The sequence below is a fragment of the Orcinus orca genome, chromosome 10 (genome assembly GCF_937001465.1).
Source record: "Orcinus orca chromosome 10, mOrcOrc1.1, whole genome shotgun sequence".
Lineage (NCBI taxonomy): Eukaryota > Metazoa > Chordata > Mammalia > Artiodactyla > Delphinidae > Orcinus > Orcinus orca.
Genome location: NC_064568.1, coordinates 19,357,256 through 19,370,195, shown reverse-complemented (window position 1 = coordinate 19,370,195; position 12,940 = coordinate 19,357,256). Strand labels below are relative to the sequence as shown.

The 12,940-nt window shown below is 42.4% G+C and overlaps 1 protein-coding gene across 8 annotated transcripts in view; it reads right to left on the bottom strand.

The window, feature by feature from the left end:
* Window positions 1-12,940, bottom strand: part of FOXP1 (forkhead box P1) — a 502,464-nt gene that overhangs the window by 227,901 nt on the left and 261,623 nt on the right. For all 8 annotated transcript variants that reach the window (XM_049715811.1, XM_033424880.2, XM_049715807.1 and 5 more), the window contains one exon: window positions 2,822-3,006. In XM_049715811.1, the coding sequence (XP_049571768.1) occupies window positions 2,822-2,995 (174 nt within the window). In that variant the 5' untranslated portion in view covers window positions 2,996-3,006. The remainder of the gene's footprint in view (window positions 1-2,821; window positions 3,007-12,940) is intronic.

Sequence of the window (12,940 nt, the reverse complement as noted above, 5' to 3'; positions counted from 1 at the left end):
AGGAATGGGGGAAAAGTCAACAGGAATTAAATTTCAGTGCAACTGTTTACTCAACTGTGGCCTGCAGTTATTGAAATTTTATCCGTGGTTTTGTGTGACTACCGCAGTAATGAATTCAGCATGGCTGTGATTTTCTCATTGCTGGTATTCTCACTTCAAGTAAAAACCTGTAGAATAAAAATGACGAAAACAACCCACATCCATCACACTGACATTCGGATTTCTCCAAACTGTTTAATTGTAGCAGTTTTCAGTCTGTTAGAAAACTGATGATGCGAGTCCCGTAAAACTTTTCTCAATCCTGTCGGGTTTTTTTTCTTATTTCATCTACAGATTTTCTTTCCCCCCAACAACCTGTTAAGAGCCTCATCATACACTTAGGGAAGTCACACAGCTGTCAGTATTTTATTTTAAAAGACCAAAAAGGCCTGCCAACCACAATACGTGGGGTTTTAGCCACAATGATAGACCCAACTGCTTTCTTCCTTCCCCAAACATATCCTTGGCAATTAGAAATAAAATTGTTATAAAAATATTAAAAGCACTTCGAAGTACAATCAAAAGGTATTGACCTTTATACCAATCACCCATAACAACATAATTTCCAAAGTGGTCACAGCCGAGATAAAGAGGAAAGCCATGAATAACTAATTTTGCTACTGATGGTTTTCAAGGAAGATGCTGTTAATATGCATGTATACAACTTTCTTCTGTGAGGTCAACTTGTGGTTGCTGTTCGTGGGGTCAGGCTGTGTGTGTGTGTGTGCGTGTTTGTGTTGATGGTATAAAAGTTTTTGGCTGGCTTACGACTTTGAGATAGTGGATGATTTTCAGTTTTTCAAATAAAAATCAGAAGAAGTTTATTTTCATTTATCCAATTAACATAATCTAAATACTACTTACTCGGGGTTCATACCACATCAGTCAATAGCCCCACTTCAACCACTCCATAAAGAAACAGTTGACCGGGCTTCCCGGGTGGCGCAGTGGTTGAGAGTCCGCCTGCCGATGCAGGGGACACGGGTTTGTGCCCTGGTCCGGGAAGATCCCACATGCCGCGGAGCGGCTGGGCCCGTGAGCCAAGGCCGCTGAGCCTGCGCGTCCGGAGCCTGTGCTCCGCAACGGGAGAGGCCACAACAGTGAGAGGCCCACGTACCGCAGAAAAAAAAAAAAAGAAACAGTTGACCTTGGCTTCTGTATGGTAAGGGCACAGAAAACGGCAAACCAAATTACCAACTATTTATTCTCAATAGAACCATAAACATCTGAGAATATCAAATGAACAAATACACACACAAACACATGGATACCTTTCTACCATATACTGATAGGTTTTGTCAATAACCGCATTGGGTGGAATTCAGCCATTTGCACTAATGCAAGTGCCCAAAGCTTATACACAACATACATCACAAATCCCAGCTGATGTGATGCCCAGGAAGCAGGCACTATCGGATTTGAGCTGCCACTAAAAGAGAGATCAAATCACTTCAAGTCCTCTGCATTAAGACCTTAGCTTGTCTGTTAGTGTCCCCTTTCTCTCTGTTGTATCTTTCCCCAACAGATTCCATTGTCTCATGCTGGTTCCACCAACTTCCGATAGACTAACAATCTAATGGTTCCTTATTTGTAAAAAACTCTTAGTAAGGAGAAAATAATGCATGTTTTAGAGCCTGTCAAAGGCTATATCCCTAAAACAAGGAGGGACTGCCTTGGCTTCTCTGATATAGATCCCAAGAAAATGGTTTGAGAAAAGGTTTCTGTTTTTCTTTCTCTTCCCTCAACCCCCAGCACAATTTCCGTTTCACTCGAAAGTCCAAAGATGCACCATTCTTTTTACACCTTTTTCCAAATGGCACCATTACTTTGTACTGAATAAATGAATCAAACACTAAAATGCAACAAACATCATCCGTTATCATTAACAAAAACAAACAATATTTCCTAATTACAAGAGAGGCTGGGAAAACAATGCTTATCTTCAAGCAAATGCTATTTACTTATTTGAATCTGCGTCAACACAGGCCACACAATGCCATTTTCTGGGTCACACCCTTTACCATTTAGAAATATTTTACCAGTCACTCCCAGGTACCCACTTAAATGCCTACAAAGGATATAACAGAATGAATACATCGCAACTTACGTGCATTTTGGGGAGCCACCACTAAGAGAGCGTTTAAAACATTAACAGGATTTAGTCACATACCAACTGCCATATGTATGTAAGAAACATTTGTAGTGGCCCATCTCCCTAAATTCCTCCAGGTAGCAGCAAGCACTTTCTTACACCGATGCCTATGTTATTGATGTCTTGTTATTTACCCATTTCTGCTTGGGTATTTCCATTTATTTCTATTCTCCTAAGCCACCTACTTTCCTCTCTTATAGCCCTCATTTCTCTTTTATCCGTGATCCCTTATTTTGATTCTCTCATCATAAGGCTTAATAAGTCTATGTATTTCTTTTTTGATTCAAGCACTGGGAACCATTTCTCCAAAGATCTGTTTTATTGCAAGTAGTTAAACTTTAGGCTGACATGTTAGAGGCTCAAAGGAAGTGGCCAGAGGTCCACCCAACCTCATTTTCAACTACCATTCCCCAAGACAGAGGGGGCTTCCAAGACTCTACTTCTCAAGCCCTTGGCAGTTCCGTCTCTTAAAGCCAGTCACTGGGGCCCTGCTGCGCTAGTGGCTTCAAAGATGGTGCTTAACGGTCAGAGAGCCGGTGAGCACCAGACATTCGCAGCGGTCAAACGTCAGGGTAAGCAGTAGCATCGGCACCCACCGCCCGCCACAGCCCCCGCTCCAGAGCTCAGTACCTGCTGCTGCTGCACGTGGGCCAGATCGGCCGCCCCCACGTCCACGGCTGGCGTCTCCCCGTTGGGCCGCCCTTCCCGGAGGCCGCCGCACTCTAATAAGTGGTTGCCGCCGCTTGACCCATTCTGGATGGCTGAACCGTTACTTTTCGTCTCAGTCCCAGATTCTTGCATCATGACTCAAAAACCTGGTAGAAGGATTTTGAGGAGGGAGCCGGGGAGAAAGAAGAAAGCAGCTGTTAGCACAGTTGTTGTATATTAGGAGAAGGGCCCTGCCTTCAGTGTTGCCAAAATCTGTAAACAGTTGTCATTTCCTTTCACTCACGTTACCCCTTAGAAATGGTCCAATTGCCTAGTTTTTGAATACGGAACTGCAGAGCACAGGGAACTCTATCACTATTCTCTAACAGCCTAGACGGGAAAAGAATCTGAAAAAGAACAGATGTACGTATACGGATAACTGAACCACTTTGCTGCTGTACACCTGAAACTGACACAACACTGTACATCAACAAGAGTCCAATATAAAATAAAAATTAAATTAAAAACTTGAGAAAAACAAATTCAAGTTTTGTTCTGAGAACTAGTTCTGAGAACTAGTATTGTTCTCTGTATGTTATCTTTTTCCCCTTAGAAGAGAACAATTATTTTCAGGTGAACCTAGAATGTATGGTTGAATTTCTGTGATTATATTTGTGATTATTATATATTTTTTTGCTCAAAAACTGGTAAGTCATTCTGTTCAGCGTGTAACATTGCATTTTAGTATGTGCAGGCTCTGTGTTGTGTGTTACACTCTTAGAGAAATATTCTGCAAATTCAGTCTATCAGGAGATGATGCACATTACCAATAGGCTCCCCTGAGGTAATTCGTGCTGAAAACCCTTACACTCAAAACCCAAAAAGCATTTTACTGATTGACACTCCTTGGACTCATTCAGGTATTGAAACTCTTCAAAAGTGGCCTTTCCAATAAGATAGGCCTCTTTGAGGGAGAGGAAAAAAAAACTCCCCACTTTTCAGAAGCTAAACAAACTCAGACCCTTATCTTTTTTTTTTTTTTTTTTTTTTTTTTTTTGCGGTACGCAGGCCTCTCACTGCTGTGGCCTCTCCCGCTGCGGAGCACAGGCTCCGGATGCGCAGGCTCAGCGGCCATGGCTCACGGGCCCAGCCGCTCCACAGCATGTGGGATCTTCCCGGACCGGGGCACAAACCCGTGTCCCCTGCATCGGCAGGCGGACTCTCAACCACTGCGCCACCAGGGAAGCCCCCAGACCCTTATCTTTGCCTTATGGTTAAAATTCTCCTGAGAAGTCCCATTCAAAGTTAGGTGTTTCTCATACTGGATTCCTAACCTCTAGCTTGGTTTAAGGCCTGAAAGGTCTGGGCCTTCTTATGTTTGTTTTGGAGAAAATGTTGCCTAGGCAGACCAAAGAAAAGTTCTGAATCTGAAAGTACTAAACATCAAATAAAAAAAAAAGAGAGATATATATAGTAGTCCCGCCTTATCCACAGGGGATACGTTCCAAGATCCCTAGTGGATGCCTACTGAATCCTATATATACTATGGTTTTTCCGATACATACATACCTAAGACAAAGTGTAATTTCTAAATTAGGCATGGTAAGAGATTAACGATAATAACTAACAAGAAAAGAGAACAATTACAACAATTACTATAATGTAAGTTATGTGAATGTGGTCTCTCTCTCTCAAAATATCTTGCTAGACATATTTAATGCCTTTTCCATGTTAAATAAGCACTTATCATGCACTATGGCCATAACTTTTGCCGCTCGAGGTATGACAGCAAAACTAGCATGAATTTCTTTTTTCTTGATTCGTTCTTCCCATAGATCTTAGCAACTTCACCACGTGGTTTTTTTTCTTTTCTTATTACGTTGAGAACTTTCACCTTCTCTCTCTCTCTCTCTCTTTTTTTTTTTTTTTTTGCGGTACGCGGGCCTCTCACTGTTGTGGCCTCTCCCGTTGCGGAGCACAGGCTCCGGATGCGCAGGCTCAGCGGCCATGGCTCACGGGCCCAGCCGCTCCGCGGCATGTGGGATCTTCCCGGACCGGGGCACGAACCCACGTCCCCTGAATCGGCAGGCGGACTCTCAACCACTGCGCCACCAGGGAAGCCCTCACCTTCCCTCTTAAAGGAGGCACTTTATGGCTTCTCCGTGGCACATCCAAATTGCCGGCATCACTCGTCTTGCGCTTTGGGGCCATCATTAAGTAAAGCAGATGTTACTATTTTACTTAAGGTGTAATAGGTGAACACGAGCACTGTGATACTAAGGCACAACCGAGGTGGCGACTAAGTGACAAATGGGTGGGAAACGCTGGACGAAGGGGTGACTCCCAGCGGGTTGGAGCAGGATGGTGAGACTTCATCACGCTGAGAATGGCGTGGAATCTAAAACTTAACAACTGTTTATTTCTGGAACTTTCCATTTAATATTTTTGGATTGAGGGTAACAAACCTCAGAGAGCAAAGCTGTGGATGAGGGAGGACAACTGTAAGTCCAAGGCAAGTCGCTAGAGAATGTGGCCTTTGTTTAAATACATTTCGCACTCCTTGTTGCTCTCTGGGTACAAAACCATTATCCCAAGGAGGCAATTCAGCTCTCAGTAAAGATGCCCAATTATGACAAAAGACAATATTTGCTAATATCAATTGTGACGACCTACTGATCACCAGTGTTGTGCCAGTCCCGGGGATTTATATGTATTCTCCAATTTAGTTCTCAGGACAATTCCTAGCCCCAGTTTCTACATGAGAAAACTAAGGCTCTGTGAGACTTCTTTTAATTTGCCCAGTGAATATCATAGCCACTACTGGTGGAACCAAGATTTGGACAAATTCAGTCTGACGTGTTTTCTTAAAGTTGAGGTGAGGCGGGGGAAGGCAAACAGTGAAGATGCCAGGGTCACACTTGAAGTAGAGAGGCCAGAAAAAACAACAGTCACTAAAGGAAAATGGCAGCTCAAACGTCCAAGCTGAGAAATGCCCGTATAATTAAGACTTCAGTAAAATGTGAAACACCAATCCTAGATAAAAGGGGGGGGGGGAGATAAATTGGTTGGGAGACTGGGATTGACATATACACACCACTATATATAAAATACGTAACTAATGAGGACCTACTGTATAGCACAGGGAACTCTACTCAGTGCTCTGTGATGGCCTACATGGGAAAAGAATGTAAAAAAGAGTGGATATATGAATATGTATAACTGATTCACTTTGCTGTACAGCAGAAACTAACACAACATTGTAAAGCAACTATACAATTTTGTATTAATAAAAACTAATTTAAAAAAGAAGGGCAGAAAACTTCTAAACAAATTGATTCAAATCATGGAAAGACATATGTACCACCAGTGTTGCAGATTTCTCCCCCACACGTGAAATATGTGACGACAGGGAAATTTAAACACTCTGGACATCTTTAGAGGAGGTTGCCTTCTTGCTAGGATTGGTTTTAAGTCTCTTTTCTATAAACTCGTACAAAAAACAAATGGAAAAATTAGAGCAGAAAAATTCCTATCTGTCTTTATTTCCTTTCAGTGCATAGTATTATCCAATGTAACTACAAACTTCATAAACCCAGAAGACATATCTTTTTTTAAAGTTAATCCGATACTGAACTGGATTAAGAATGGCATTTTTTGTTAACAGGTGGGAAACAAACTCAGACACAACAGCTGATTCACTCTCGTCTCTTTAGATCAGATATTTCAGTGATTACAGTCCTTAAAAAATTGTGTTCATATTCTTACTGTCTGCAGAGTAAAGAATGTACCAAAAAACAGCTAAAACTTTCTCCGGTATGCAAGAACCAGGCAAAATGCAAGTACCTAGTTTATCACCAAAAAATAAATAAATCTGTCAAACGCAGGTACTTTTCCCCCCAACATTTCAGTTTCTCTGCCACAAACTTGCCCATGCATATAGAAGCGAAGGAAAAGACAGTGTTTAGGGATTTAAGGAAGAGAACGGTTGTCTTAGTGGTGAGCAAGGAAACCCATTTAATTATTAGGATATGTCACAAGCATAGCTAAAGAAAAAAAGTTTTTAACCTTCCAGAACCTTACAGGGGTTTCCCACCCCACAAAGACAAAAACACTGGCCATACCTAAACTCTATACCTGCCCTCAGAATGGGGTATATTTACCCAAACAGCCTGTCCTCAGGGGGCAGAGCTGCAGGTAAAATGCTGCTTTCAAACCACGTGACCATCAGGACCCCAGACCTGAAGATAGGTGTCGGTCGAAGAGTCCCCGCTCCTGTTTCCGGAGTTTGACACCATCATGGTGGGTGGAGTACGAACTATCCCCAGTGCACAATTTGATGAGAAGGGTTTGGTCCATGCAGTTCCAAAGAAGACTGCCAAGTCCTCCAGCACAAGTTTTGCAGGCATCAAGCCAAGCAGCTTGGCTTGCGAACCAGGTTTGTGCGAGTGCAGGCTTTGGGACCAAAATTGCATAAAGGATTATTTTGGTCCGAGGATGTCCTTAATTAGTCAAGTGCTAACAGTAGTATGTCAGTTGGAAGATTTAAATTTTCCCATAATCTCCCACACCAATCAGGAGAAAACAGGTTTTTTGAAAAGCACATGTGAAAAATGAGGAGTGTCGATGTCTAAGAACATTTCTAACAATATCTGGCCTGGCAGTTCTTTCTTTCTATGGAATGTTCCAAGCCATTTAATAAGCCTTTATATCTGTGTCATGCTGCACAAACTACAAAGCCCTCTTATGTGTTTTTCAAACGCAGAAGAATTCTCTGAGGGAGAAAAAGCAGGGAATGCTATTCCCATTTTACAGATAAGAAAACTAAACCGCAGCAGGTTAAGGAAGAGATACCGCCAGAATCACTCCCCATTGCAGACGTGAACTTGTCCGTTCAAAAACCGGTGAGAGAATTTCCCATTTGCAAAGTCCTGTGCTAGGTGGTGATGCAGAGTACACGGACGGAAAGAAAACAAAGTCAAACCCCAAAAAGACAACAATGAGGGTGGCAGGTAGACAAAGAAAAGCATATAAAATGCAAAGCTGAAAGTGTCAGCATTCTTTAGGGAACCACTGTATTTTGTCTCTTTCTATTGAGTTTTACAATTTTAGCGTCACCTAAAGCAAGTCATGGGAGAGGCATCTGTGTTTTCTAACATAGCATGCTGGACCCTCTATTCTTCCGTGCTTGTCCCAGGCACCCCGTGTGCATAACCTCCGCTTTCCTCTGGGACACCCTAAAACCAATGAACTGCTTTGCTCGTGACAAACTGAAAACAACAAATAGCGCACAACCATCCAATGTGCCTGAATAGGAAAGACACGGCACCTGGAGGGCACGGCCATGCCACACCCACTCATGAGTCCTTTCTGGAGAAACAAAGCCCAACCTTCCTCTGACTTTCTCTATGGCTTCTCTGAAGGCGCGGGGCGTGTTTAAATCACATATGATCCATTCAACACAACCTCACAAAAGCTGATGCTACAAATCCCACAGATGTCGGAAAGCTTAAGGAAGCCAAAATGGCCCGCTTCTCGTCTTGCTTGGAAACATTACAGAGCTACTGATTTCAAAAGATCGATTTTTGTGCTGGAGGGACTTGTAGGAAGGATAAGAACTGAGTTTAGCGTGCTTATTTATTGTCATTGCCAACAGAGCTGCTCTCTGGAAGTATTCTGGAAAATTCATAATATCCTGGCCAATGTATTTATAGTAAATGAAAGCAATGCTTTCTTATTATGATTATTTCCTTGGTTACAGTGTTGATGCTGAAAATTTAAGGAAAATAAAGCCCTTGTTATCATGCTTGTGAAAGATTTTAAGCTAACAAAAAGTTCAGTCTCGATTCCAGGGCAGTTAATTAAGGTTGACCAAGTCAGGCAGAAGTAAATTAACTTGGCTGATCAATTATTTATATGAAGCAGAATAAATGCCCTTAAAGAACTTGGTCTGTTCATGAAAGGATGTGTAAATTAAACTAAACATAGTTTTGTAAAATATATTTCTACGTCTATGGGGAGAGGAGAAGAAAAGTTAACGGTGAAATCACTTTTTAGGAAAATGATTAGAGTGATTACACGGTCCTCCTCCACCCAAAGAAGAAAAATCCTCTTTCTCATTGTTCATCCATGTGTGAGGACACAAGGAAAATGGCATGCATTTTGAAGAGATAACAGAAGCTCTGAGGAAGGAAAAAAAAAAAAAAGAAGGATGGATGGAAAGGTGGAAGGAAGGAAGTGACGGAGGAAAGGAGGAAGTGGGGGAGGAAGAGGACAACTCTAAAAATGGAGAGACTGTGAATTCCTACACAAGCATCCCTCAGAGACGTTGCAGGTTTAGTTCCAGACCACTGCCACAAAGCGAATATCGAACAAAGTGAATATTGCAATAAAGCGAGTCACAATTTTTTTTGGTTTCCCAGTGCACATAAAAGTTATGTTTCCACTATACTGTAGTCTAATAAGTGTGCAATAGCATTATGTCTGAAAAACAAGGTACATCCCTTAATTAAAAAATACTTCATTGCTGAAAAATGCTAACCACCCTTTGAGCCTTCAGGAAGTTGTCATTTTTTGCAACAGTCATATCAAAGATCACTGATCATAGATCACGTTAACAAACATAATAATGAAAAAGTTTGAAATCTGGCAAGAATTACCAAAATGTGACACAAAGACACCAACTGAGCAAATAATGCCAGAAAACACGGGGCCGACAGACTTGTTCGACACAGGGTTGCCACAAATCTTCAATTTATAAAAAAAGAAAAAAAAAAAATGCAGTATCTGTGAAGTGTAATAAAGCGAAGTGCAATAAAAGAAGGGTATGCCTGTATTCTGGAAACCTTGAACACGTTCTGACTCCATCATCAGTTACACTCCACACAGGGTGTGCAGACGGGTCAAGAAGGAGGGTGGGAGTCAGGCTAGCTCTTGTTCTAAAGAAGTACTCTTTGAGACTTCCCGGGAGGCACAGTGGTTAAGAATCCACCTGCCAATGCAGGGGACATGGGTTAGATCCCTGGTCCGGAAAGATCCCACATGCCACGAAGCAACTAAGCCCGTGCACCACAACTACTGAGCCTGCGCTCTAGAGCCCACAAGCCACAACTACTGAGCCTGTGCATCACAACTACTGAAGCCCACGTGCCCAGGAGCCCACGTGCTGCAAACAACTAAGCCGACACACCTAGAGCCCGTGCTCCACAACAAGAGAAGCCACTGCAATGAGAAGCCCGCGCACCGCAATGAAGAGTAGATCCCGCTCGCCGCAACTAGAGAAAGCCCACGTGCAGCAATGAAGACCCAATGCAGCCAAAAATAAAAAAAAAAGAAGTACCGCTTAAAATCCTCATGTTGCATCATGAAGTTTCAAAATCCTGATCATGTTCATGTGGTTCAGGAAAGAAGAAATAAAACCTGTCTGTATTAAGAATATAAAGCCAACATGCACTTCTGGGTCTCATCAGGTAAATGATCTGGTTCCCTTTAAATGTGCAAACGATTTACCTGGCAACATGACACACACCTAGGAGTTTCAAGGTGTACCTAAGGGGATCACCCCCCCATCGTAGTTCAGTGGGGTGGCCTGGGAAACTAAACCACCCGGTACTCTTACTTACTCTCATTCAAGTCAGGGAATCAAGCCACAGAAAGCATCCAGACGGAAGTTAGAGCCTCTCAGTAGAAGGCTTTACATTTCCTAGAGTGAGACACATGCTTTTCAATCGTTCACCCTTTACCTGGCAAGATGCTACTGGGGCAGGTGGCAGTGAGGAGATGAAGGGCTGGTGGAGGGGATTACAAGTGAAGTGTAGCGGTTAAGGAAGCGGGCGATGGAGGGGCCTCGACTGGCCCCAAGATACTGAATGACCGTCTACAAGTGGTGGGCTCATAGCATACTCTCAAAGATAAAACAAGAAGGGGCGGGGGGGGGGGAGGAAAAGAATAGGTGAAACAGAGTGACCACAGTTGATTATTTTCTCATCCAAGAGCACTTCCGCAAGCTGTCAATGAACCCTTCAGACACCACCGCCTGTCCGTCCACTGCCCCCACTGGCAGGAGTCCCATTTCATGGAAAGACCATCCGAGAGCCAAGTTTAGGAAGACAAGTCAGGGTGCTGACTGTGCTGTGAAGGCACCATCTTCCAATACCAAATTTTCATAATTATAACAGAAAGGCGTAAAATTTTCTAATGCATGGCAGTTCAAAAAGTAATCAAGGGAAGGAGCCGGAGGGCTATTTTAATATATGCAAAGCTAGTGACCCACAGTAAATGGGAAGTAAGCCACAATGAATACAAATAATGCACACAGACTGAAGTCCTGGTCTGATGAGAGACGGCTAAAATTAACACCCAATTAATTTCCGAATTGACAAACAAATGAAACCCATAAATCTACTTTCTCATTAATTTTCTCGTGGTATAATTTAAAGCAGTAATATGAGGGCAAAAACTGAGCATTATCCATCATAAATACCAAAAAGATAGCAGTGTAACACCATAAATTATGCATATTACCTGTTGTTAAAAATGATTTATGAATTATCAACTTTATCATGCACTGTAGATATCTAGATCCATCTTTTAAAAATCTGAAATTTCTTCTTAAAGAGGAAAAAGTTCAGGAGCAATGAAATGGTCAAAAGCATGTTAAAAAAAAAAAAGTGGGGGCTTCCCTGGTGGCGCAGTGGTTGAGAGTCCGCCTGCCGATGCAGGGGACATGGGTTCGTGCCCCGGTCCGGGAGGATCCCACATGTCGCGGAGCGGCTGCGCCCGTGAGCCATGGCCGCTGGGCCTGCGCATCCGGAGCCTGTGCTCCGCAACGGGAGAGGCCGCAACAGTGAGAGGCCCGCGTAGCGCCAAAAAAAAAAGTGGCCACTTATTTAGTCATATGGGAGGATTAGGGCCAAATTAGAATCTTCACAGATCTTAGGTTAGAAGGGATTGAGAGTATCATGCAGGTGATGGGCTGGGCCTCTCGGGGAGGAGAAGAAATAAATAAGTTCCAGGAGCACCCCTCCAAGGTGGCATTGGCATTTGTGTGTTAAAGGAGCTACCCATCCCTCTGCCCTTCAAGAACGCAGGAAATGCAGGGTTTGGTGTGAAAAAGGAATGGGTACAGGCCACAGTATGGTGGATACATCTCAGAGAGCCAGAATCTGTAACAACAGGGATTCAGTGAAAAAAGGAATCCTCAGTAGGTGAGAAGTGTGGGATGAAAATTATGTTCATTGTTAATAAGGTAATAATTGAAAACAATAATACTGCAAAAATTAATAATAATGTAGCTCTCTTACCTTTACAGCTCAAAGGAGGGGAAAGAAAAAGAAACAGGAACTAGTTTCTATTTATCAATTGAACCAGAAGCACTTTATACTTATCAATTAAATGGAAGAAAAAGCATTCAGATTAAAATGATTTCCTTCTGCACCTCTCCACCTCCATGTGTTTGATAAGAATTAAAAGTCAAAAATTCCTTTATCTCCAACTTGACTTTCAGACATGCCTTGCACAGAATAGGAATTCAATACATAATTGCTGAATTTTTAACTAAATGATTACACAACAGAAAAATACAAGTCCAACCTCTCAATCAAATGAGATCAAGGGCTTGTAGTCACCACCTTTTATGTTGCCTCTTCTAAACTACTCTGTTTCCTGTACTTCTTGGGAATGACTAACCGTTTCGCAGTTCTAAAACTCCGAAAAGAACTTGTGCCATTAAATCATTTTAAGTCTTCATAGAAGTAGGATTGTCCCAGTTGGAAGAGAATTAGAAGAATAGGGTGGTAACGAAATGATGTTCCTAACAACAAGATGGTTTCCCTTTTCTACTAGCCTTTCCAGGTGAAGACAGGAGACTTCGAACTTCCAAGGAAAAGGCATTTCTCAAGTTTAATTCCAGGGCAGCAAAGCTTTTCAGAGAAACTGTAGATGCCTCCGTCTCACGACCTGTTGTAACCAAACTTTCTGAGACTCTGTACTCTTTATAAGACATCCATGAGTACAAACGACAAGCATCCCACTCTCTTAAAAGTTTGTATTTTTAGAACTTCGGCGACCATTGGTCTTGTTTTCCTTCTCTCTCAGTAGACAAGA